General features: G+C 34.1%; 1 protein-coding gene across 2 annotated transcripts in view; it reads left to right on the top strand.

Moving 5' to 3' along the window:
* Nucleotides 1–513: 513 nt before the first annotated feature.
* Nucleotides 514–24672, top strand: part of SLC4A10 (solute carrier family 4 member 10) — a 209817-nt gene continuing 185658 nt past the window's right edge. For both annotated transcript variants that reach the window (XM_028113059.1, XM_088022143.1), the window contains exon 1: nucleotides 514–594. In XM_028113059.1, coding sequence (XP_027968860.1) covers nucleotides 514–594 — 81 coding nt within the window. The remainder of the gene's footprint in view (nucleotides 595–24672) is intronic.

The raw sequence follows: 24672 nt of genomic DNA, 5'->3' as shown, positions 1-24672 counted from the left end.
CCTTTAAAAGAGAGTACAATTTGCTTATTAAATCATTATACTAAAGCTTAGTCATGTATGAAGAAAACTGCCTAATAATTAAGAATTGATATTTTAACATGGCATTTGCAGCAGACATATTGGATACTTAATTAAGTAGAACATTGCTTATTTTTTAAAGGATTGACAAAATCAAACTCTTTTTGGCAAGTGAAATTTTTGTAGTAGCAGAAGTGGGAAACCTAAAGGATGTGGCTCATTCTCTGTTTGGATGATGCAGAATTGCTCCAAGCAGTAAGCTTACTGTTTTCAGACAGCATTAGCAGCTTCAGCAAATACAACTGTGTCATCGTCCCTTAATACGGGGTGTTTGTAACTGCAAAGGGGAGACGATAAACAATATATGTGATTTGATATCTTCTTGATGGCTTAAATAGATACTGATGGACAGATCTGCTCTTTGATGTTTTCTTCACTAGCCCTGAAGATGCTGAGACATAGAGATGCCTGTGATTATCTTTTATAAGACAGGAAATGCAATCTTTAGGGGTTTCTGGAAATAGAAAGGTCATGCAGTCTGGAACCTGTGAGCCTTTTCAATCTCTAAGTCATCAGGTATGACCTCATGAATTATGATGATACTATTAGATTGTAGAGTTATTGCTTTTTCTAGCTCTTAGTCATGTAGAATATATTAATCAATGTAATTATTTATTATTATCAGATTTTTCTTAGGATATTTGAACAAGTGATATTTATAGTAATAGATACCAGCTGAACAATATGAATTTTAGAAATGCATATGTGTGTTTTTGAGTTTGTGTTTACTTGAGCTTTCTTTTTTTGGGAAGTAGGGAGTAAGGAAAGATTCTTTTTTTGTGATTAAAAGCAAGGTTTGGGGCTCTCCAGATTTTTCCAGATTAAGCCTGAACGCAGTCAAACTGCATCTCTTATTTCAAATGATAAAAATTGCATAATTTGTTCAAACTGATAAGGATACCTCGTAGCAAGCTGCTTATAGATAGGGACATATTAAAAAAATTTTTATCTGGAATTTCGTAAGCAAAGAAATAGATGTTGCTACCATTGTAGTGTGCAACCACACAGCAATACAAGTTTGATGAGTGAAATCATGTTTACCAGCATCTGAGCTATAAGCTGATTTCCTGAAATTTGTGTTTCAGTATCTGAACTGTTTTAAAAGGCATAAATTTAAATTATTTCTCCGATCTCTTGAGATAATGAAGCTCTTGGTCCTCTTAATGTAGATATCTGCTTAAGGCATTGCTTATAGCTGAAAGCAGATGATAAATCTGTTTTTTTGTTTTTGCTTTTGTTTTTTACAAAGAATGCTTGTGACATTTAAGCTTGTTTAAGATTTTTTGATCCAGAGATACTCTGCATTAGCTTACTTTCATTTTCAAAATGAAAAGACTTGACTACATTAAACATGTTAATTATAAAGAGTAGATAATCATCAAAGCAAAGAAATTGGATTCATATTTCCATTTTATCCTGAAGCTCTGCTATTTATTTTAAACTATTTTATCAAGTTATAATGCATTTAACTTTATTTTGTTATAGCATTCCTTCAGAATGACGTAGTAGGGCAAGAAAATGTGCCTGTGTTTGACATTCCAATTTTGAAGAAAAGATTTTTTTTATATTATGCATATTTCTTTCTTAATTTTAGAGAACTTGTTAGATATTTGACCAGGTATTCCATATTAAATGAGCAAAAAATGGTTGAATGTTACAGCATTTCTCATCAGAAAGATAGTTTTGTCTTCATGATTCTGTAGTATAGTTAGGACTTAGTGCCTCATCAGGGTGATGCTATAGTAATAAAAATGAATATGTTTAGCAGAAGACAGAATTTGGAGTCTAAAACAATGATTTAATTCAGTTAAGGGGTTAGTTTCTCCTTTTTAATTAAAAAGACATTAAAAATTATACCTACTGATATTGGCTATAATTTATATGTTATTCAGGCTACTTAGCCAGCTTATATTCTTATTAGTAGGGAAGATTGCCATATTCTTAAGCTTGATTAGTTTTGGAATTATTTGAATATACCTTTTAGTTGCAACAAAACCTGTTTAATCTGTTAGAATTTATTTCCAGTATTTGCATGTATTAGTCACTATGAGTACATTCTGTTTCTTGGCATTGCTTTGGGATTCCTCTAGGTATTGGTTTTACAGCATTTTGCTATTTTTCACTGTATTTATGGCCTTTCAAAGGAACCAAACCATAAAGATTTTTGATAACTTTCCTTTAGTGGCACTTAAAGGATATCTCAATAATTTTGTAAGGTGAAAAAATTACTGCCTTAGAGTTGTTATTTCTTTTACAAATTGAAGAAAAATTTCTTTCGTTGCTATGTCAAAATGCATTACCTTAAAAAGTAGGGATTGTTCAGAATGTCACAGACAGTTAAATTTAATGTCAACCTTTTTCCCTTTGTGGCAAGATGATCTTGACCTTTTGAGTGGAATTGATTGTAAATCTGCCCAGTAATGATTGGTCATCTGCTTTTTACAATGGCTGCCTCTGTTTTTGCTATTTTACACAGCATTTCATTTTACATTATGAAGGTTTCTAAAGCTAAGCTGTCTATAAGTAACTGAGTATTGTTCAGTTCGGTCAGCATTATGTGGAAGCTGATCATTTGCACAATACTGTGTTTGGTGTTGTGAGAAATAAAGAAAAGAAAAAGTTGTTTCTTCCTTTCAAGGAGATTATGAGAAAATGTACACAATGAACCATGTTTACGTTTTGAATTGACTTTTCAAAGATGGTATGTACAATCAGTTTTAACCTCATGTAAACTGATGAATCCTTGGATAAGTTACATATAACTCTTTTTCTTTTCATGTAAATTTCTTGGAATTAGAGCAATAAAAGATTGGGTCAAAGTGTATAATTAAGCATTTCATAATTTTGACAACTGCATTAAATTCTTTTATAATGTGTAATTTGTTGTACCAAGGCATTATAAACTGTGAATCAATAAAATAATTTTGTATGTTTTATAGGCCATAGTTGGCAACTGATGTTGAGAGTAAGATGGATCTAGTCCGTTGGTAGGAAACAGAAGCAGGGACCTCAAGAATTAGCTCAAAACAGAGATGTGACCAGTCCAATCTAATTCTGTATTATGGAAGGGGGCTTTGACTTCATAGAGATTAAATTTTGGAAATAAAGAGTAGCAAGTTTGGGAATGTTTGATGCTAACTAGGTCCCTGGGGAGTTTTTTCAATAAAATCGGGGGACTAGGATTTTCTTCATGCTTTGAGAAAGGGGACTGAGAGGAACTTGTATGGATGTAGGCCTTAGCCAGCTAGCTGTTGGACATCCAGACACCACTTATCTCTTTCATACCAGTATGCTGGCTGAAAGTAACAGGGAGGTGGGTAGAGCAGATGGAAAACCCTTGTTTCCTCCAGAATCCTAAACTGGGGCATGCTGCCCAATAGTGCCTCCAAAGTACCTGTTTTCTTATATTAGAGTAACAAAAAAAAAATGATAAGCAAATTTTTCTGGTTTGTAATAGCTAGCTGGCTGCAGTAAGAGGTGGTGAGTACGGTGGTTAAGTATCTGGGCTGCCACATTCACTGGGTTCAGAGCTTAGCTATACCATTTACCGGCTATATGATCTTGGGCAAATTACTTAACCTTTCCGGGCATCAGTTTTCTTGTTTGTAATGTAGAGATAATAATTGTACCTACCTCAAAGAGTTGTTGTGAAGACCAAGTGAGACAATGTATATAAAACATTTGTAAGACTACCTGGTATATAACAAGCACATTATTACAAAAATTATTTGTTGACAAGACATTAGTATATACATTCTGTGAGATAAGATGGGCTATTGGCAGGTGTTGGTAATGGTAGTCATGCAGGTTAGTTTTGTTCTCTCTCCATTCTCCTTATCAAATAAGGAATTCAGTTAGAAACAGACTATACTGAAATAAAGATGGCTATAAAAATGCAAACAAAGAAAAACATCCTACATCTGATTAAATTCTAACATTTACTGACTATAGGAATTGTGATTTGATGAAAAGTGTTGTGTTTCAAATTATTTTGCATCTGCTTGCTAGGCTGACTTAAACTTTTATTAGTAGTCTATGTATAGATTCTTTGCTTTCTTATGTTATACCAACTACTTCATTCATGACAAAAAAGATTACTGGACCTTGTCAAGTCTTCTTTAGTTGTAGTTGAAGATTAAAATTTAGGAGTAAAAATCCAGGTTTAAGGAAAATAATAGAGAAGTTATACAGCTTAGATTTAATGATCTGCATTATTTTTAATCATTAAAAATGTCCAGGGCAAAAACCTTCACTGAAAGTTAAACACAACTTGTTTTGTTTTAATTTTATTTGTTAATGAATATTTTTATTCTAGATGAAAGACTAAAATGACATTATAAATAGTAGTGTTATAAATACAATACTGTATATGAATAGAACAATTCATGTTCCTATTTGATAGAGTATGCTATTTTGAATTAGTGGCTTTATTAATGTAAAAACATCCATAGTTGACCCTGGAGCAATGGACGGGTGGGGTTAAGGATGCTGATCCCTTGCACAGTTGAAAATCTATGCATAACTTTGACTTCCCTAAAACTCAACTACCAGGAGTCTACTATTGACTGGAAGCCTTACTGATAACATAAACAGTCAATTAACACCTCTTTTGTCTGTTATATGTATTACATACTGTATTCTTACAATAAAGTGAGCTAGAGAAAAGAAAATGTTGTTAAGAAAACCATTAGGAAAAGAAAATGCATTTAATGTACTGTACTGTATTTATATTTTAAAAAAATCCACATATAAGTGGACCTGTCTGCTTCAAACCCATGTTGTTCTGTCAAGCTCCAGAGTCCAAGTGAGTAATTTGATATTTGGATGAAATGTAAATGTTTAGGTATTACATTTTAGTTCTCTTTTCTTGAGCAATTTTCTCAATGTGCAAGTATTTCCCCCAAATTGGCACAGGGTCAATCAAATCTCAGCACAATGCAATTTTTTCAAATAAACAAACATACAAAATCTGGTGGTGTTCTAGTAAGCACAGTACGAGGCAAAGATATAAAGACCAATAGGCCCCTGCTTCAGGGAGTCACATTTAGTGAGTCATAAACACTAAATACATGTAATTGCAACAGAATGTGGAAAGTAGTGAGTGCCTTGGGGATTCAAAAGAGAGAAGAAAGAACACAAATCATTCTGCTGTGAATTCAGTGGGCGGAATATTTCAAGCTGAGTAGGGAGAAGAGAGGAGAGAGTAGATGAGGAGTTAGGGAAGTACAGAAAAGGTAGCACTTGAGGTAGACCTTGAAGACTGTCCAAGATGGGTAAAGGTCATTTTGGGCAGAAGAAACAACACGAACAGAGATAGGGAGACAGAAAGCAAATAATATGTTTGAAAAGTATGGAGTAGTTCATTTTGGCTATAGCCTGGTGGCGTAATTCAGGCTAACACAGGAAGGTTTTTTGGGACTAGATAGTATAGTCTTAAATTTTAGATTATGATTTCTAAACTGAGAACATTTCTGTGCTGATTTACTTATTCTTGGAAGAAAATAAAATAAAAAAACAAAAGAGCAGCACCTATATTTTGCAGTGCTTCTTAGAGCTCTAACCCTCTTGAGACTTTGAAAATGAAAATTAAATTCCTGAGTAGATTTAGTAGTTAGTAGACAAGGTAGGGGGTAGAAGCAAAATGAAGGATTTTAATAAAATTCTCTATCAAAATTGCATGTGAGAGCATTTCTGTCTATCCACAATCACTCAGAAGTCCTAGATTTCAGATCCTAAGAGACCTCCTGCTTGTCCCTGATGTAAACTCCATTTTATTGGTAGGTAATCTGATTTAGCTTTGGCTTTATTTTTGACATTTCCTAGATCAAGGACAATCTAGCGGGATCATTTTAATACAATGACTATACATGTCACTATGGTGAATATTTGGATAATAAGGACTTTGTCTTTGGGAAAATTGGAAATAGAAATGCTGTTTATAATCATGGAAATCGTAGGGTTATTTTAGCTTTACTCTTTGTTCATTTAGAGATGATGAAGTAAATCATCATTGCTAAATACTTTTAATATCGCTTTTAAATCTCCTCCATGCACCAGAAGCGTTTCGGTATTTCCTATGGTTAATAAAAAAGCTGGGTAACATCCAAGAGCAGATTTCCTTTAGATGTGACAGCTGGGGTGTGACTTTGTTATCAGACCCAGGAAGATGATGTTTGTGCATGGGAATTGTGAAAAAATTGGAATTGAATACTCTTACTAGCACATTATCTATACAAAGTATGTCAGACGTGAAACTCATGGAATACCACAAGTGCAAGTAAAAATGAAACCGGACACAGTAACTCTTTTGGCTCTATTTTTAGCAGACCCATATAAGTGAGAATATTCTGTTTCTTCCTATAGAAGTCTGAATTACTTGAAAACCCCATTTTTCTAGTTCTTGTGAGGTTGTTCTTATTAATCCTTGTGCTTCACATTGCCTGGAAAAGAGTTATATTTATAGTAGGGACCCAACAAAATTTCAGTACTTGTTTTAGCATCGTAGATCCATTTCTGGGAGAAACCTTGGAGATCATTGGGCTTTGGGTTACTTTAAAACTTTAAAAATTTGAACATGTTTTTCTCAAAAACAAGTAAGTAAAAGACATTTAGTGATGTGATCCTTTCCACACCCCACACCTTTCACCAAAAATGATAATATTGATATTTATATTGATAATGATATTGCTTTATCAAACTCCTCTTTCTAAAAGGCGAAAGAGCCTGGTTTCAATGAAGTACATTGCAAAATGTGCTGCATACAAATGTGTACATCTATTCCTATCCATCTATTTTTTTTTAAGATTTATTTATTTATTGTAGAGAGAGGGAGAGCACGAGTGGGAGGGGGAGAGAGAGAGGGAGAGAATCTTAAGCAGACTCCATGCTGAGCCGGAGCCTGACACAGGGCTTCGTCTCACGACCCTGAGATCATGACATGAGCCAAAACCAAGAGTCAGTTGCTCAACTGACTGCACCACCTAGGCGCCCCTCCATTTCTTAAAAAAAAAAACAAAACATTTATTCAGTCTCATAAGAATTTGTCTATTGCAAAGTATAGAGGGAGGCAGTATAGCATAGTAGTTAACAGCTAGTTATCAAGCTGGACTCCCTTGTTTGGATCCCATATCTTCTACTTCCCTGGCATTGTTTATTTTAGGAAAATTACCTGATCTCCATTTTCCTTGGTATTGTCTTCTGTAAAATGGGGGTGCTAAATTGCTAATCTCTAGAGTTCTAATGAGAATCAATTGAGTTAATCAATTAATACAAGTAAGGTACTTGAAACAGTGTATTAGAATTACTTCCCACTGGAAGGAACTTACATTATGTATATACACACATATTTAGCACATGCATATATACATACATACACATATATTTAGTACATATGTGTGTATACATACATATACATTATACTTTAATTATATACAGTATACTAAGTAAGACACTAAGTAGCTTGCCTAGGATTAAAATTACCAGCAAAGGATAGGATGATATGGGACTCAAACCCGACAGTCTAGCTCTAGAGCTCTTGCTCTTAACCACTGTGTTTGCTTAGGGTTATATACACTTGAATTAGATAACCATGATTAAGTTAGTATAGTCTAAATGCCAAATTGAGATAAGAGATGTCAAGGCAAACTGAAACTGCTGTGGAAGACTTCATGGAGGAGGTTTTAACTTACTTTCATTATACTCTTTTTTGGTTTCTCTTCCACTACAAAAAATACATGTAAAGTCATTAGCACGGTTCCTACCATAGAGCTCAATAAATTATAGTTATTATTGTCATAATCTTTCTGATAATTTCTTCTCAATCTCCCCTAGTTGGTGCAATCTATTTGAAAACAGTATTCATTTATACTCATGACTTACATTACCGACTAGTGATTCTTAATTGTGACGATGCATCAGAATTGAATGTTTAGTTTTCTAAAAACATTGAGGCACCAAGCTTATCTCAGAAGTACCAAAGTCTTCTGCATTTACAAAAAGCTTTCCAAGTGAATCTCATGAGCAGCCAGAATTGAGAACTGCTGCTTCACTTGGTGATTTCAGAGTAGAATAGAATAGTATTCCAAATCCATAGCTCAAATCTGCATCTTAACCTCATTCCAGTGTTTCAGACATTGCATCGTTAGACATCTCTGCTCATTTATTTTATAAATATCTCAAACTTGCTATATCCCAAACTAACTTATTACTTTCTCTTCAAAACCTTTTGTTTTCCATAGCATGATGACCTGATCATTTTTTTCAACTTTTTTTATCCTAATCTTAGATTCAATTACTAACCAAGTTATGTAGATTCTTTCTGCTAGGGAGTCTAAAGTTTATTCCTTCTTTCCATTTCCCATTGTCTTGACCTTAGTATGAATTCATATTCATTTTTCACCTGAACTATTATAATAATTTTTAACTGATATTTCTTTTTCTTCCCATTGCCCATCCCTAAAGCAACCTACTCATTATCACTCAGCTACCTTAGTACTCTTTCCAGAATGTGAACCAGGAACAGGCATTTGCCTACTTAAATTAATTCTAAGGCTCCTCATTACTTTCAAGATAATTTTCAGAGTTCAGATAAGTGAGAACAAACAGTATTTGTCTTTCTCTGACTTATTTCACTTAATACCCTCAGTCCATCCATGTTGGCACAAATATCAAGATTTCCTTCTTTCTCATGGCTGAATAATATTCCATTGTATTTATTTTGTCCATTTATCTACCTTTGGGCAAATTAGGTTATTTCCCTATCTTGGATATTATGAATAAAGTGACAGTGAGCATAGGAGTGCAGATAGCTCTTGAGATCGTGATTTTATTTCTTTTGGATATATACCCAGAAGCAGAATTCCTGCATCATATGGTAGTTCTATTTGTAATTTGTTGAGGAATGAGGAAGTGACATTTAAACTTAGCCATCTTTAGTTAAATTTAGTCTAAATTCTATTAGTTAGATAGAAACCTTTTTTTTTAAAGATTTTATTTATTTGAAATACAGAGAGACAAAGTGAGAGAAGGAACATAAGCAGGGGGAGTGGGAGAGGGAGAAGCAGGCTTCCTGCTGAGCAGGGAGCCCGATGTGGGGCTTGATCCCAGGACTCTGGGATCATGACCTGAGCTGAAGGCAGCTGCTTAATGACTGAGCCACCCAGGCGCCCCTAGATAGAAACCTGTTAAAATGCTGTCCTTTTTGCATATAATGTATTTGGCCCCTCATTTCTCTTATATTTGCCTGGCTCACTCTTTATTCTGCCTCAAGATTTATTTAGATTAAGCATTTGCCTCCTACTGAAACATTCCCTTAATTCCTTCAGAGTGAATTAAGTGTTTTTCCCTAATGTTCCTCTGGATTCCAGTATTTACCTTAAGTGAAGCACAATACATTCTATATTGTAGCCATGATTTTTCTTGTCTTGACTCTGAACTATTTAAGGGCAAAGGCAGTGTCTTATTTCTTTAGAGCTAACACAAATACAGTGCCTGGCATATGGTAACTATTTAATACATTTTTGTTGAATAACAGAAAGGGGAATTAGTATGAAAAGTTCATGGAAAATATGACCTGGACACATTAGGAATTCATATTACCTGAAGTATATAAGTAGGGTTGAACCAGACTATAGTTTTTAAAGTTAAATTAAGGAATTTTAGGTTTTATGATTAACTAATATAATGCCTTTGCAGTGTAGCATATTGACCTGCCTTCAAACCAGTCTCTACCCCTTAATAGTTAAGGGTTCTGGGAGAGTTTCTGAGCCTCTTTAAGTCTCAGAATACTCATCTGTTTTTGAGGATTTCTAGTGAGTAAACGTCTGTAGAGTTCTAGCACTGTGCATGGCACATTGCAAGCCTTACAATGAATGTTAGGTCTTCTTCTTCTTCTTCTTTTGTTAGTTGTTATGATTACTGCGATTATATGGAACACTGAGAAAAGTCAGACAGCTGAGAGACTAACGATATCAGAGTGCAGAGTTAGAATTATCCAGTGATTGACCATTCAGATTGCCATCAGAAAAACAAAATTTTAGTTTTAATTCTTTAAAATTTAATTCTTTAAAATTTTAGTTCTAATTCTAGCTCTACTATTGCCTTATTGTAAAGCTTGAATGTATCTGAATTTCCTCATACAAAATATTACAATAAAAGTAATAGTATTAATGCTTTCTTCACCAGGATGTTATAATCATTTGGGATGTCTAAAGAAAAAAAACCTGTCAAATTAAAAATAGTGGGGATTTGTATCTTTTGAAGTCACAGATATCACATGCTTTTGTATAAGTTGTGCCATTTGCTTGGAATGCTCTTCTTTTTATTCCTTGTAATCTTATTTGTCCTTTAAGATTCAGTTTAAGCATCAGTTAGTGGTATTATTGCATTCTCTCCAATATAATTAATATGTATGATTAATGTATATTATTATATATTATTCTCTCCAATATAATTAATATATATAATTAAGATAATATTAATTAACAATTATAAAAATTATAAAAATTGAAATTGTTCTGTAGAACACCTGTGTGACAAAATTAGGAACAAACACAATAAAATTAAGTGAGGATAGACACTAAACACTAAATATTGGGCTACAAGGCATTGTTTCACATATAAATTATGGCTTTTTGCTTTAAAGATGTATCTTCTTCAAACCATAATGGCAATCAGTACTTTTCAGTTACTTGATGTTAGGGTAGTCATAGCTAACTGTATGTGGCTGCTTGCCGATCATTTGATTGACTGAGTCAATCAGTATTATAATCAGAAATATTGTAATATTTCTGTAGAATTTGAGGTCATATCTTTCTTTGTTCTTCCTATTCCCCTTCCCTCCTTGAAAATTCTCTAGAAACTTGGAAATAAATGAGATATACATATATAATGCATGTTAAAGTATTATTTTCCAAGTTACTATTATTTAAGAAAATAAATTCTTATATAAGCTTTCATGTATATAAAATTCATATTTTATCTATTAAAAGGACTTTTATTCATTGGAGATGACCAGTTCATAATTAACTGGATTTTCTTTTAAATGTTTTCACATTTTTATTTATTTTTTAAATATTGTATTATTTATTTGAGAGAGAGAGAGATTGAGTGTGCACAAGCTGGGGGAGAGGAAGAGGGAGAAGTAGATTCACTGCTGATCCCAGGACCCAGAGATCATGACCTGAGCCCAAGTTAGATGCTTAACTGGCTGAGCCACCCAGGGCCCCTAAATGTTTTCACATTTTAAATTACAAATGCAACTACTACATGGTCAATGTTAATGGATTTTTCATCTCAAAAGCAGGCAATTTAGCAGGCAATTGTGTTCCTTTCTCTGGTCCTTTTTGTTGTCATCATGGACTTATGAAAACTGATTATTTGCCTAAAATGAGAAAAGCTTATCTTCAATGTCATATTAATTCATTTCTTGGTTTGGTGTGTGTTCTCCAAACAGACTGATTTCTTTCACAAACTTCAGAAGATGGAGGAATCTGAAGTAGAGAGGAAACGGAAGCCGTGTTGTGTGATTAACTGAGATTTTTGTTTAAACATTGTGGTGTCCTGAGTTTTCTCATCTTTAAAATGAGAATCATGGATTGGATGATTTTAGAATCTTCCCAGAAGCCATATTTCAAGTCCATTATTCTAATATTTCCAGTTTTAAAGTTTTAAGTCAATATTACCCTTTCTTTATTCACATACTTAAAATTACCTGTTGGGGGCGTCTACATTTTTTTTTCATTCTTTCCTTGTAACGTGGACCCTTTCTTTTAGACATTTTTCATTGTTTTTTCCTCACAGTTCCATTATTTTCATCCCTTTTCATTTTAAAATCTCTGCTCTCACTTAGCTATTTCTACACCAAAGAATATGTTCTTTACTCTCTGTTTCCTTAAGTTCTTCCTTTAAGACCTTTCTTCATTTCATACAAAAGCACATTCTATCATTCTATTGCATTTTAAAGGACTACTTTTAAATGGCCCAGACATGACACACCATAACTTTTGCTTATGCCCCTTTGGTCAACACTAGTTACTACAAGTCCCTGAGAAATGTATAATATTTTTCTTGTATCCAGGAAGAGAAAGAGGACAACACAATATTGTGAACGTTAGTAACAATCACACTTTAAGATTAAAAAATCAAAATATATAACTGTATATGCATATATATTCTTATATAGATTAGAGGAAAATGTAGAAAATTGTAAAATTTAGAAAGAAGCTTGAGTGCCATTTAATTTTTTTCCTAAAATATCTATTGTTACTGTTAATGTTATTTATGTGGTATATTAAAATTGGGAGAAAAATGGCTAAGTTTTGAGAAAATGAAGCAGTATGTCACACAGTAGAAAGAACATGAATTTTAAAGTCATATAAAATTTGATTCAAATCCTAATCCTGTCTCATATTAGTTGTGCAAGTTATACTCTTGGGCAAGTCATTTAGTCTATCTTAACTGAGCTTCAGATTCTTCATCTTTGAAGTAGGGATAAAAATATTTACCTTCTGAAACCATTGGGAGGATTATATAAGATAAAGTGTATTTATTTAACTAATACTAATGTAGAACTCCCAGGTACTATTTTATGCAGGTTAGCAATATGTAACTCATTTAATCTTCGTAAAAACCATATAAAGTAAATACTGTAATCCCCATTTTGCATTTGAGGAAACCAAGACAGAAAGAACTTGCTCAAAGTCAAATGGTTAAGTAAGTAGTAAGTATCAAAACTGGATATAAATCCTGGTTGTCTGGTTTTAGAGATTTTCTTAGCGACTACTCTGCTTCCTCTTACGGACCTTTTCTAAGTGCCTATCGACAGAATGAGTTTAATAAATAAGAAATATTTATAGCTATAATGCTAGGTACAAATCAGTTTTGGCTGTTTCTATTATATAATAAGTAGAGGAACAGATTATTCACATAAGTTTCTAATAATTGGGCTTTGGTTCTTCTACATAGAGGAAATTCTAACATCTCAATTGAACATCAATAATAGTCTTTGGTCTTGTGAAGGGAATAAGTAGTTAAGCAAATATAAGAAGTTATTCATCTTCTTAAGAGAGTTGAACAATGCAGGGGTTGGGGTGCTAACCCCCACACACAGTTGAAAACCCATGTATAATTTTGATTCCCCCAAAACTTAACTACTGATAATCTACTGTTGACCTGAAGCCTTACTGATAAGAGAATCAATTAATTAACATATTTTGTATGTTATATGTATTATATTCTGGAAAGTGCTATTAAGAAAATCATAAGGCAGAGAAAATACACTTAATGTATTTATTGAAAAAAATCTGCGTATAAGTGGACCCACACAGTTCCAACCCGTATTGTTCAAGGGTCAACTGTATACATTTTTATTCGTCCTTTGCCTTTTTCACATTTCCCATTTCTAATTTAATTCCATTTCCCCCCACATTTAGGGTTTTTAATTTTCTTTCTATATAACCCTTGAATTTTAAAATTTTGAGTTAAAGAATTTAAGAACACAGGTTGGTTGGTTTTGTTCTTTTTTAGATCTAAAGGGGAAAGTAAATAAAATGGCCCTCTCTTCTCCATTTCTCACATTTTTGGCATTTGTATAGGAAAATCACTTTGCTTAAAGTTGGTATTAAATATAACAGAAGTCGATTTTTTGTAACTGCATCACTAATCAGGTTTCTACCACTTTATTAATGATACTGTAGAGCATATCACTAATAAACAATCACTGAGGTTAAAGAAAAAAATCACCAAACTGCTTAGACTAGCTTATTTTGCTTTTTAAGTATTTAAACACTACACTTTTCATCACTCATGGGTATACTCAAAGTATCTCCTTTCACTGCTTGTTTTCTTATCGCTGAATTTCATCTTCTAATGTTTTATTTATCTCACTCCTCAGTACCATTTTATTTACCTAAAAATATCTTAAAATTTTTCTGTTTATTTAATCCATAATGCCTTATAAATATTATTTTATTATCCCCATTCTCTGGCTTGGTTTGGTTTTGCTTATATTAGGAAACTTCTTTCCATCTAATTATTGAATATGCAAGCCCACTTCACCTATAAATCATTAAAATACAGACACTATGAGCTTATTTCTGTTTAAATAATTCATATAATTTACTATTGTGTATGTAGGACAACTCAGAACTGTCCTAGTTTATGATGAGAAGGCCAAATACTTCTGTAGTGCTCGAATTGTGTAGATTCTTACTAAGTTGTAAAGAACAAGTCCTTACTGTGGAAACGGTAAAAATTACTAATTGGGGCTTCTGGGTGGCTCAGTCAGTTGAGTGTCTGACTTCAGCTTGGGTGGTGGTCTTGGGGTCCTCAGATCAGCCCTGCACTGGGCTCTGCACTCAGTGGGGGAGTCAGCTTTTCCCTCTCCCTTTCCCAGTGCTCCTCCCCCTCCCCCTGCTCATGCTCTCTCTCCCTCAAATAAATAAATAAAATCTTAAAAAAAAATCAAAACCACAATGAAATACTACCTCACACCAGTCAAATTAACAACTTGGGAAACAACAGATGTTGGTGACAGTGCAGAGAACGGGGAACTCTCTTACACTGTTGGTGGGAAAGCAAACTGGTGCAGCTCTGGAAAACAGTATGGAGTTTACTCAGAAAGTTAAAATTAGAACTACCCTACAACCCAGCAATTGCACTACTAGGTTTTTATCCAAAAGATACAAACATAGTGATTCGAAGGGGCACATGCACCCCAATGTTTACAGCAGCAGTGTCCACAATAGCCAAAATATGGAAAGAGCCCAGATGTCCAACAGATGAATAGATAAAGAAGGTCTGGTATTAATTATATATATATAAAATGGAATATTACTCCACCTACAAAAAGAATGAAATCTTACCATTTGCAATGACATGGATGGAACTAGAGGGTATTATGCTAAGCAAAATAGGTCAGTCAGAGAAAGACAAATATCACATGATTTCATTCATATGTGGAATTTAAGAAACAAAACAGATGAACATAGGGGAAGGGAAGGAAAAATAAAATAAGGTGAAAACAGAGAGGGAGACAAACCATAAGACTCTTAACTCTAGGAAACAAACTGACGGTTGCTGGAGGGGAGGTAGGTGGGGAGATGGGGTAACTGGGTGATGGGCATTAAAGAGGGCACTTGATGTAATGAGCACTGGGTGTTATATGCAACTGATGAATCACTAAATTCTACCTCTGAAACTAATAATACACTATATGTTAATTAAATTGAATTTAAATAAAAAATTTTAAAAAAGAAAAAGATTGCTAATTCTAAAATGTATACATATACTTTATCCCCTTCTTATAATTGATACTAATTGATACTATAAGTCTATAGTATATCAGTAAAACTATCAGGATTTGGGGTGACAGCAGTGGAGAAGGGTGCTGATATATGGAAGAGTTATAAATGTTATTGTCTTAGGTGAGAGCACAGATAGCTACATGAATGCAAACCAAAAATGACCCTTATTTACACTGAAGTAGAAAACAGTATAAAAATAAATCAGCTATTGTACAACTAGAAAGGATTCTAGAAATCATGAAGTTGGTTTTTAAACTCATTTTTATTTTCTTTATATTTGTTCATGTCCTTCAGTTTCTTGGCTCAGGATTCCTTCTTGCATCTCAGACATCCTCTCTGGGATTATTGTTTTTCTGAAGTATATACTTTTAAATCTCTTTACAAAGTATGCCTTAGTGATAAATTCTCACAGTTTCTGTTTATCTGAAGTGGGTTTCTTGAATGATAACTTAGCTGGGTATCCACTTCTAGATTTACAATGATTTTTCCTTAGCATTCTGAAGATATTATGTTACTGTCTTCTGGCCTCTATTTTTGTTAGTTTGTCATTCCTATGTAGGTTATCTTTTCTTTTTCCTTTGCTGCTTTAAGATGTGTCATTCTGCAGTTGCACATGGTATGTGGAGGTGTGAATTGTTCTTTAATTATCCTGTTTGTGATTCATTGTGATTCCTGAATCTGTGGATTCATGTGTTTTATCAATTCTGGAAAATGTTCACCTATTATTTTCAAATAGTACTTCTTCCTCATTTTTTCTATTCTTATCTTCTAGAAATCCATTTAGATATATGTTAGTTCATCATATTATCCTCATTTTTAAAATTATCTATATTAGGGACACGTGGGTGGCTCAGTCGGTTAAGCATCTGCCTTCAGCTCAGGTCATGATCTCGGATCTTGGGATCAAGCCCCAAGTTGGGCTTCCTGCTCAGCAGGGAGTCTGCTTCTCCCTCTCCCTCTGCCCCTCCCCCTGCTTGTGCTCTCTTTCTCTCTCTCTCTCTCCCTCTCAAATAAATATATAAAAATCTTTTAAAAATTATCTATTTCATATTTTTCATATCCTTATCATTCTATGCTATGTTCTGTGTAATTTTTTCAGATCTTTTTGCCAGTTCCCTAATTTGTATATCATTTGTCCAGTCTACTTGTTTTACTCATCTATGGAGTTTTCAATTTTAAGGATTATATATTATATATATATATATATATAATTTTTCTAATTTCTAGAAGTCCAACTTTTTCATATTAAGATTTTCAGTCTTGTCCTGGGTTTTAGAAGTTTTCTTTGCAGGCATTTGGATTGTTAGGAGAACAAAATCAGTAGCTTGGTAATTTAGTATCCAATCTTGCTCTGGGTCCAACTAATATCTTTCACCCTTCTTCAAATAACCAGGATCTTGTCTTGATACTTGTGACTGAACTACTAATTTGCCCCCCTTGTCTGCCTGACAAAGATGCAGTGATTTTTTAAAAAATCAGCTCAAGTGTCCCTTTCGATGGAGTCTTTACTGACCTTCTTGGAGAAAAATAGTAACTGTTATGGTTGAATGTCTCCTATATGAATTTCTTTCATAATGCCATTGTTGTTATACTTAATGTGAAGTCTGTAAGCTCTTTGAGGGAAGCAACCGTGTTTTATTTATTTTTGTGGCCCTAATGATACAAATAATCATAAAAATAACATAATAATAAATAACATTTACTGAGAACTTGATTAGCAAATTCAAGAACTTTACATGTATTAATAAGTCACTCGACATACAGATTACATAAGATGCCTAAAATCACACAACTAGGAGTTAACTGAAACAACACTTAAATTCAGGTATAGTCCCACATACAAACCTCAGTGTTTATCCAACACTGCCTTTCTCTTGACCTCCTAAATGGGAGCATCAGCAGTAAAGGGATAGCCATACCAGCAAGAACTTGGACCTGAGCACCAAACAAGCCCATGGGGATGTGTCAGATGCTTAAAGAAAGACACAGCGGGACAAATGAAGGAAGGCCTACAAGACAGATGGAGCCTCGTAGGACACTTATGAGCAAGCAACATGAAGAGAGAAAAGACAGAATGAAGCAACAATAAGGAAATCTAGCAGCCGTTAATATCATTTTCTGGGTACCAATTGGGTTCATATGCAGAACTGAGGCTCTAGAAGGACTCTTAAGAAAAAGGCTGGAATCATCCACAATTCAAAACAAATTGGGGGCTTCAGGTGGACAAAAAGGCAGGAACTCAATTGCACGGGTATTAGTGCCTTTTAAAATACTATCGGCTAATTAAAACTGGTCTTAACTTCTCAAATACTTTTTATCCTTAAACTTTCAGATGTTAGGGGTGCCTGGGTGGCTCAGTCGTTAAGCGTCTGCCTTTGGCTCAGGTCATGATCCCAGGGTCTTGGGACTGATTCCCTCATCGGGCTCCCTGCTCAATGGGAAGCCTGCTTCTCCTTCTCCCACTCTCCCTGCTTGTGTTCCTGCTCTCGCTATCTCTCTCTGTGTCAAATAAATAAATAAAATCTAAAAAAAACCCCACAAACCCAAAAAAACCCCATCAGATGTTAGGACCAGTAGGAGAGATAGTATTCTTTGGATTACAGTGGCAGTAATAATAATAATACTGTATGTGCTGATGAAGTTTATCCTGAGCCAGAAATAACTTACCATTGGAAGGTTTTAATTTACTGACTTAACTGTGTAGTCTACCAACTGGTCTTTAAGGTTTACATGGGTGGAGTGTTCCAAGTAAATGAGATGAGAAAAATCTTGAAATTTTTACATGATGATTTAGTTTATGCCACTTAGCCCTATTCCTCTGATAGCATTTTATTCTCCAATTCTTATCCTCAGTTCCATTTTTTTTCTTATATGCCTAAAGATGAAATAACGGGGCACCTGGGTGGCTCAGGTGGTTAAGTGTCTGCCTTCGGCTCAGGTCATGATCCCAGGGTCCTGGGATTGAGTACCACATCAGGCTCCCAGCTCCGTGGGGAGTCTGCTTTTCCCTCTCTCCCTGCCTCTCCCCCTGCTGTGCTCTCTCTGTCTCAAATGAATAAATAAAATCTTAAAAGAAAATAAAAAAATAAAAATGAAATAGCACATTTATTTTGTATAAGTAAATGAAACCTAACTGCCATCTCCCCAACTCAGTATTTTGGAAAGGAACTCAACTGACTGTTAAAAATACAGGGGGGAAAGAGTGATTTATTGGGCTATTTTATTTTTTAAAAAATATTAAAAAGATTTATTTATTTATCTGAGAGAGACAGGGAGAATGAACAGGAGGGGCATAGGGACAGGGAGAGAGAATCTCAAGCAAACTCCATGCTGAGTGCAGAGCCCGAGCCTGATGTGGAGCTGCATCCCAGGACCCTGAGATCATGACCTGAGCTGAAGTCTGGAGTCGGATGCTCAACCAACTGAGCCACCCAGGTGCCCCTGGGATACTTTAGAGTAAATGTTTCCTATAACTCAATTAATACAACACATAAGACAGATTTAACTTGTATTACCATGAGATAGTATAGTCTACATTTTAGAGTAGATACCACACTCTACCTAGTTTCAAAGCAATATCCTAGTAAATAGGTGGGTTTATTTATTTTATGAAAATATAATAAGCTAAATGAAATTTAAAGTTAGGCTTGGCTTATGCTTAGATTCCAGTTTGGCTAGCATTTATTGAACTCCTATGATACGTTAATTTCTGACGATGCTTTCATATCTCTTGTCCTATTTAATATAGCATAGTAAAATTAGAGATTAAATGGTTGACTTTTTAATACTTGTATAATACTTTAACTTACATGGTAATGAAAAAATAGCCTCTAGAGTAAATACAGATGCATATATTGAATATTAATGTTGAATCCAAGTGTTAATGTTCAGTTTTCTTAGTTTCATAATTTAAAGTAAAAGATAATAAAAATAACAAACACTTAAAAAACTAACTCTCAGATCATGTTTATAAAATATGTGTGTCTATATATTTCTCCTCATTAAATCAGTAGTGGAAAATGTTTCATTTATATTAGCCAAGATATTAATCCATAGGCTGAGAGAGACCCTGTAAACTGAATTAAAAAAGTACTTTTTTTCTCCATCAGACTTAAATGGAAAAGAGGAAAAATTAACTGTTTGCACTAAAATGTTTTGTTTTGTTGCAACATAGAAAAATAACCAAGCACAATATTCCATACTTTTTATTGATTTTTTTTCTATCTGTACCATCTGCTATATTCATTTCTCCAATCTCACACCTACCTTGATGTGGGAGTGGGGGCTGGAGTTAGAAGGATAATCTTATCAAAAGGCACCTTGGTGCATGTGTTAGCTCACTTTGTTCACGAAAATATTTTATGATACTAAAGAAAATATTTTGAAATGGCAAAAAAGGCACCTCATGGGTAGAAATGTATACATACATTTCTTGAGTTATGGGGAACATTCTTTGCCAGTGTAAAGTACTCCTAATTGATTATTCTTTTTTCACTCCCTCTCACACATCTAGAATTTTATTCTATGTCCTCTTTTCATTTCTTTCAGAAATTAAGTATTCTTGAATTAATCATGCCTATTGAGAGTTCTTTGATGACTCAGAGTCTGTTTCCCACCATTTTATCCTCTACCCTTCATTCAACAGTATTTTTTAATCAGTATTTCCTAGTCAAAGTTTTGTGCATAGGTTGCCATTTTGATTATATGTCCATCTCCACAAAATTTAATGTCATGGATTTTATTCACTAAACATGACACATATATATAGGTTAGGGTCACAGCAGGAAAGAGTCACTTGAAAAGCATGATAAAAAGTTTTAATGAAGGGACTATTTTTTAAAGGCATAGACAGGATAAAGGGAAATCAACAGGGTTGATGAAATTTCAGGAACTTGTAGCAACAGAAAACTGTCACTATTTCTAGGCCTGAAGGCACAAGATGTGGGAACAGTTAATGCAAACTGGCAAGATCTAGAGCTATAGGGGAGTCAGGTGACAAGATTTTGTCTGTGATAGAGAAATACAGCTATTGCCAAATTATGGCTCAACAGGGCCCATATCTCTCGCTCCCATATCCAGTCTCATTCTCTCTCACTGGCTGAGCTCAATAGGAAGTTAGATTGCAAGGGAACCTGGTGATGCAGTCCACAAAGATACAGAGAGCATGGTGGAAAAGAGTGGAAAGTGGTTCTGTAATGGCTAGTGGAGTATATATAGCATACCATATTATCCTAATACCTAATAAAAAGTCAGAAAATGTTGTTGCTTTTTTTAAATTTGAGTATAGTTGACACATAATGTTACATTAGTTTCAGTGATTCGACAAGTTTATACATTATGCTATGTTTGCTGCAAGTGTAGCTACCATCTGTCACCATACATCCCTATTACAATATCATTGACTATATTCCTTATGTTGTGCCTTTTATTTCCGTGATTTATTCATTCCATAACTGGAAGCCTGTATCTTCCACTCCTCTTCATCTCTTTTGCCCAACCCCCACCCACCTCCCCTCTGGCAACCATCAGTTTGTTCTCTGTATTTATAGGTCTGATTCTGCTTTTTGTTTGTTTAGTCATTTTTTTAAAGATTCCACTACAAGTGAAATCATATGGTATTTGTCTTTCTTGGTCTAACGTATTTCATTTAGCATAAATACCCTCTAAGTCCATCCATGTTGTCTCAAATAGCAAGATGACCTTTTTTATGACTGTGTAATATTTCATTATATATATACTATATACCATATCTTCCTTACTCATTTGTCTATTGATGGACACTTAGATTGCTTCTATATCTTAGTTACTGTACATAGTGCTGCAATGAACATAGGGGTGTATATATCTTTTCAAATTAGTGTTTTATTTTCTTTGTGTAAATACCCAGTAGTGGAATTACTGGATCATATAGTAATTCTATTTTTAAATTTTGGAGGAATCTCCTTACTGTTTTCCACAGTAGCTGTGCCAATTTACATTCACATCAAAAGTATATGAGGCTTCTTTTTTCTCCACATCCTCTTTAACACTTATTATTTCTTGCCTTTTTGATTTTACCTGTTCTAACAGGTGTAAGATGATATCTGATTGATTTGCATTTCCTTGATGATTAGCTATATCGAACATCTTTTCATGTGTCTGTAGGCTATTTGTATGTCTTCTTTGGAAAAAATGTCTATTCAAGACTTCTGCCCATTTTCTTTTAAGATTTATTTATTTATTTATTTGAGAGAGAGAGAGAGAGAGAGAGAGAGAGAGAGAGAGAGAGAATGTGTGAGAAGGGGGAGGGGCAGAGGGAGAGGGAGAGAATCTGAAGCAAACTCTCTGCTGAGCATGGCCCAACATGGGGCTCAATCTCACGACCCTGGATCACGACCTGAGCCAAAACCAAGAGTGGACCCGCAACCAACTGAGACACCCAGGTGCCCCCTTTACCCATTTTTAATCAGATTTCTTTTCTGGTGTTGAGTTGTATAAGTTCTTTATATATTTTGGACATTAACCCTTTATTGGCTATATCTTTTGCAAATATCTTCTTCCATTCAGTAGGTTGCCTTTTTGTTTTGTTAATGGTTTCCTCTGTTGCACAAAAGTTTTTATTTTGATGCAGTCCCAGTAGTTTTTTTTGCTGTTGTTTTGCTTGCTTAGGAGACATATCTAGAAAAATGTTGGTATGACTGATGTCAGAGAAATTACTGCTTCTGTTCTCCTCTAGGAATGTTATGGTTGCATGTTTCACATTTAGGTCTTTAATCCTTTTTGACTCTTCTAGGATTTTTATGGTTTCATGTCTCACATTTAGGTTTTTAATCCATTTTGAGTTTATTTTTGTGTATGGTGTTAAAGGTGGTCCAGTATCATTCTTTTGCATGTGGCTATCCAGTTCTCCCAGTATCATTTATTGAGGAAATGGTTGCTTTTTAAAAATTGATATGATAAATAGTTCTAGGGAAGAAAGAATACTGAAATGAAAATGAACTGCTCACTCTTCTATTAACCCAATCTCAAATGGGATGAGAATTTTCAAAAGGACATGAAAAGTTTGAATTGTCTTGCTAATGGGATTACTGTTAGATTTTGTTTTATAAAATTAGGAAAGTTTATTTCTGTGAAGACTGTGCTCAAGAGTTGTGGTAAATCAGAAAAATATATGTTTTATACATTTATAGAGAGCTTAATGGTATTTTCAAACAATTCTAGAAGAAATTGTTGATATATCTTTATCTGACTATTTTAACACTTAAATGTGCTAGCTGATATTAGTTGCTTTTTCACGAGAGAGTGTACTTGTTCAAGGTCACTTCAAATGTGAGAGCTGAGCTAGAAAGCTCTTTTTTCTGCTATTGCTCTCTAGTAATTGTTCAGTAAAAATAATGACAGCAAAACTCTTCCCTCTAAAAACTTTCCTTGGGGGTAGAAATATTCCCAATTTACATTTATATACATTTGTATTCAAAACACAAATGTCTTAATGTTTAGAAGTAATCATATTGTAGAAAATTATAAAATGCATTTGGATTATGCCAATTATATGGTGTTTGCCTTTAAAATAGCTGGGGGTGCCTGGGTGGCTCAGTTGTTAAGCATCTGCCTTTGGCTCAGGTCATGATCCCGGGGTCCTGGGATTGAGCCCCTCATCAGGTTCCCCACTTGACAGGAAGCCTGATTCTCCCTCTCCCACTCCCCCTGCTTGTGTTCCTGCTCTCACTATCTTTCTCTCTGTCAAATAAAAAAAATAATATAAAATAGCTGAATACAAATTCAATTTAGTCATAAGCAGGTTTTAACTGGAGAGGATCATAGATAATAGTATTCCTTCTTTCTTGGGAAGACATGGAGAAAAGTACTTAAGTCGAACTAGGTAGAGCAATTACTTTCCTGGTGGAAAGAAAAACAAAGTAAAAATAGTTTAGCAAAAGATATGTAATATATGTAATTATAATAATATATCCCTACACTTAACATGACAGAAATTTCAAAAATTGAAAAATATTGAATTGAAAGGTATAGTATTATTGTTTGTTCGATTGGTTAGAGTCCTGTGTAAATGGATTTAAGATGTGATTTCTGTGTGACTTAATTCCTGTTACGGTTTCAGGGCCATAGTTTGTATCAGTGTTTTTCAAATTGCAGGTCACAACTCATTTTTAAGTACTGAAATAAATTTAAAGGATAGTGACTAGTATTTTTAAATGAAATAGAATACCCTGGAATAGAAAATATCATACTGCATTGTTTATAGTTAGAATAAATGTTGGAAATCGAAGGGGGAGATGAACCATGAGAGACTATGGACTCTGAGAAACAAACTGAGGGTTCTAGAGGGGAAGGGGCTGGAGGATGGGTTAGCCTGGTGATGGGTATTAAAGAGGGCATGTAGTAAATGGAGCACTGGGTGTTATATGCAAACAATGAATCACGGAACACTACATCAAAACTAATGATGTAATGTATGGTGATTAACATAACATAATAAAAAAAAGAATAAATGTTGGTTTGTGAAAGTTTTGTTTTGTTTACACATATATAAATATGTGACTGTGTTGAATGTATATTTCTCACCATGGGTCATCCCCCCCAACACACAAATTTTAAAACATTGTTTTATTCTATTTACTGGAATAAATCATCTTATAAATGTTCACCCAATAGTGTAACAAAGGTCAATTGTATTGAGAGGCAATGTAATAGATTTATGTGTTCTCTCTCTACATGGTGATAAAATTTGTTCCAAGTGAGTAAATACATATGGACATTAGGGTACATTACTGTATTTGATCTTCAACAAATCCGAAAAGGGGCAGTAAAAAGTGAAATAAAAATTTTCTTACTAGTGTATTTGGGATTATTGCACAGCCTGGATTCTCTTCATCACACCCATGTTTACTCGCTCTTGGTAATAAGGAGGAAGGGAAGTACTCTATTAAAAATTCTTTAATAATATTGAAATAAGCTTTTGAACTATAACCAAAGTAGAGGAATTTCAGTATATGTCTTGGTATTAAGTTGTATCTTGGGAATTTTCAGGATAAAAGATCATGCATTTGATGTTTCTCTGGCCTATCTGGAGAGTATTTACAGTTATTTAAAACTGCAAAGTGAGTCACTTACTTTGAGTTACATTCATATTCTAGTTTCAAGTTCTTTCTTTTTAATCAATGAAACATTAAAATTAGGGCACTTCTACTTGTAATTCATATTGTAATTAAATAATCAACTATTTCCTATTTAGATTCCACATCTACTTCTGCTGCAAAATTTCCTTTTATCTCAATATCCTTTTTTTTTTAAA

Source organism: Eumetopias jubatus, unplaced genomic scaffold (genome assembly GCF_037043125.1).
Source record: "Eumetopias jubatus isolate StellerSeaLion01/CBP00866 unplaced genomic scaffold, mEumJub1_p1.0 scaffold_3, whole genome shotgun sequence".
Taxonomy (NCBI): Eukaryota; Metazoa; Chordata; class Mammalia; order Carnivora; family Otariidae; genus Eumetopias; species Eumetopias jubatus.
This window is presented reverse-complemented; position numbering and strand designations above follow the sequence as displayed.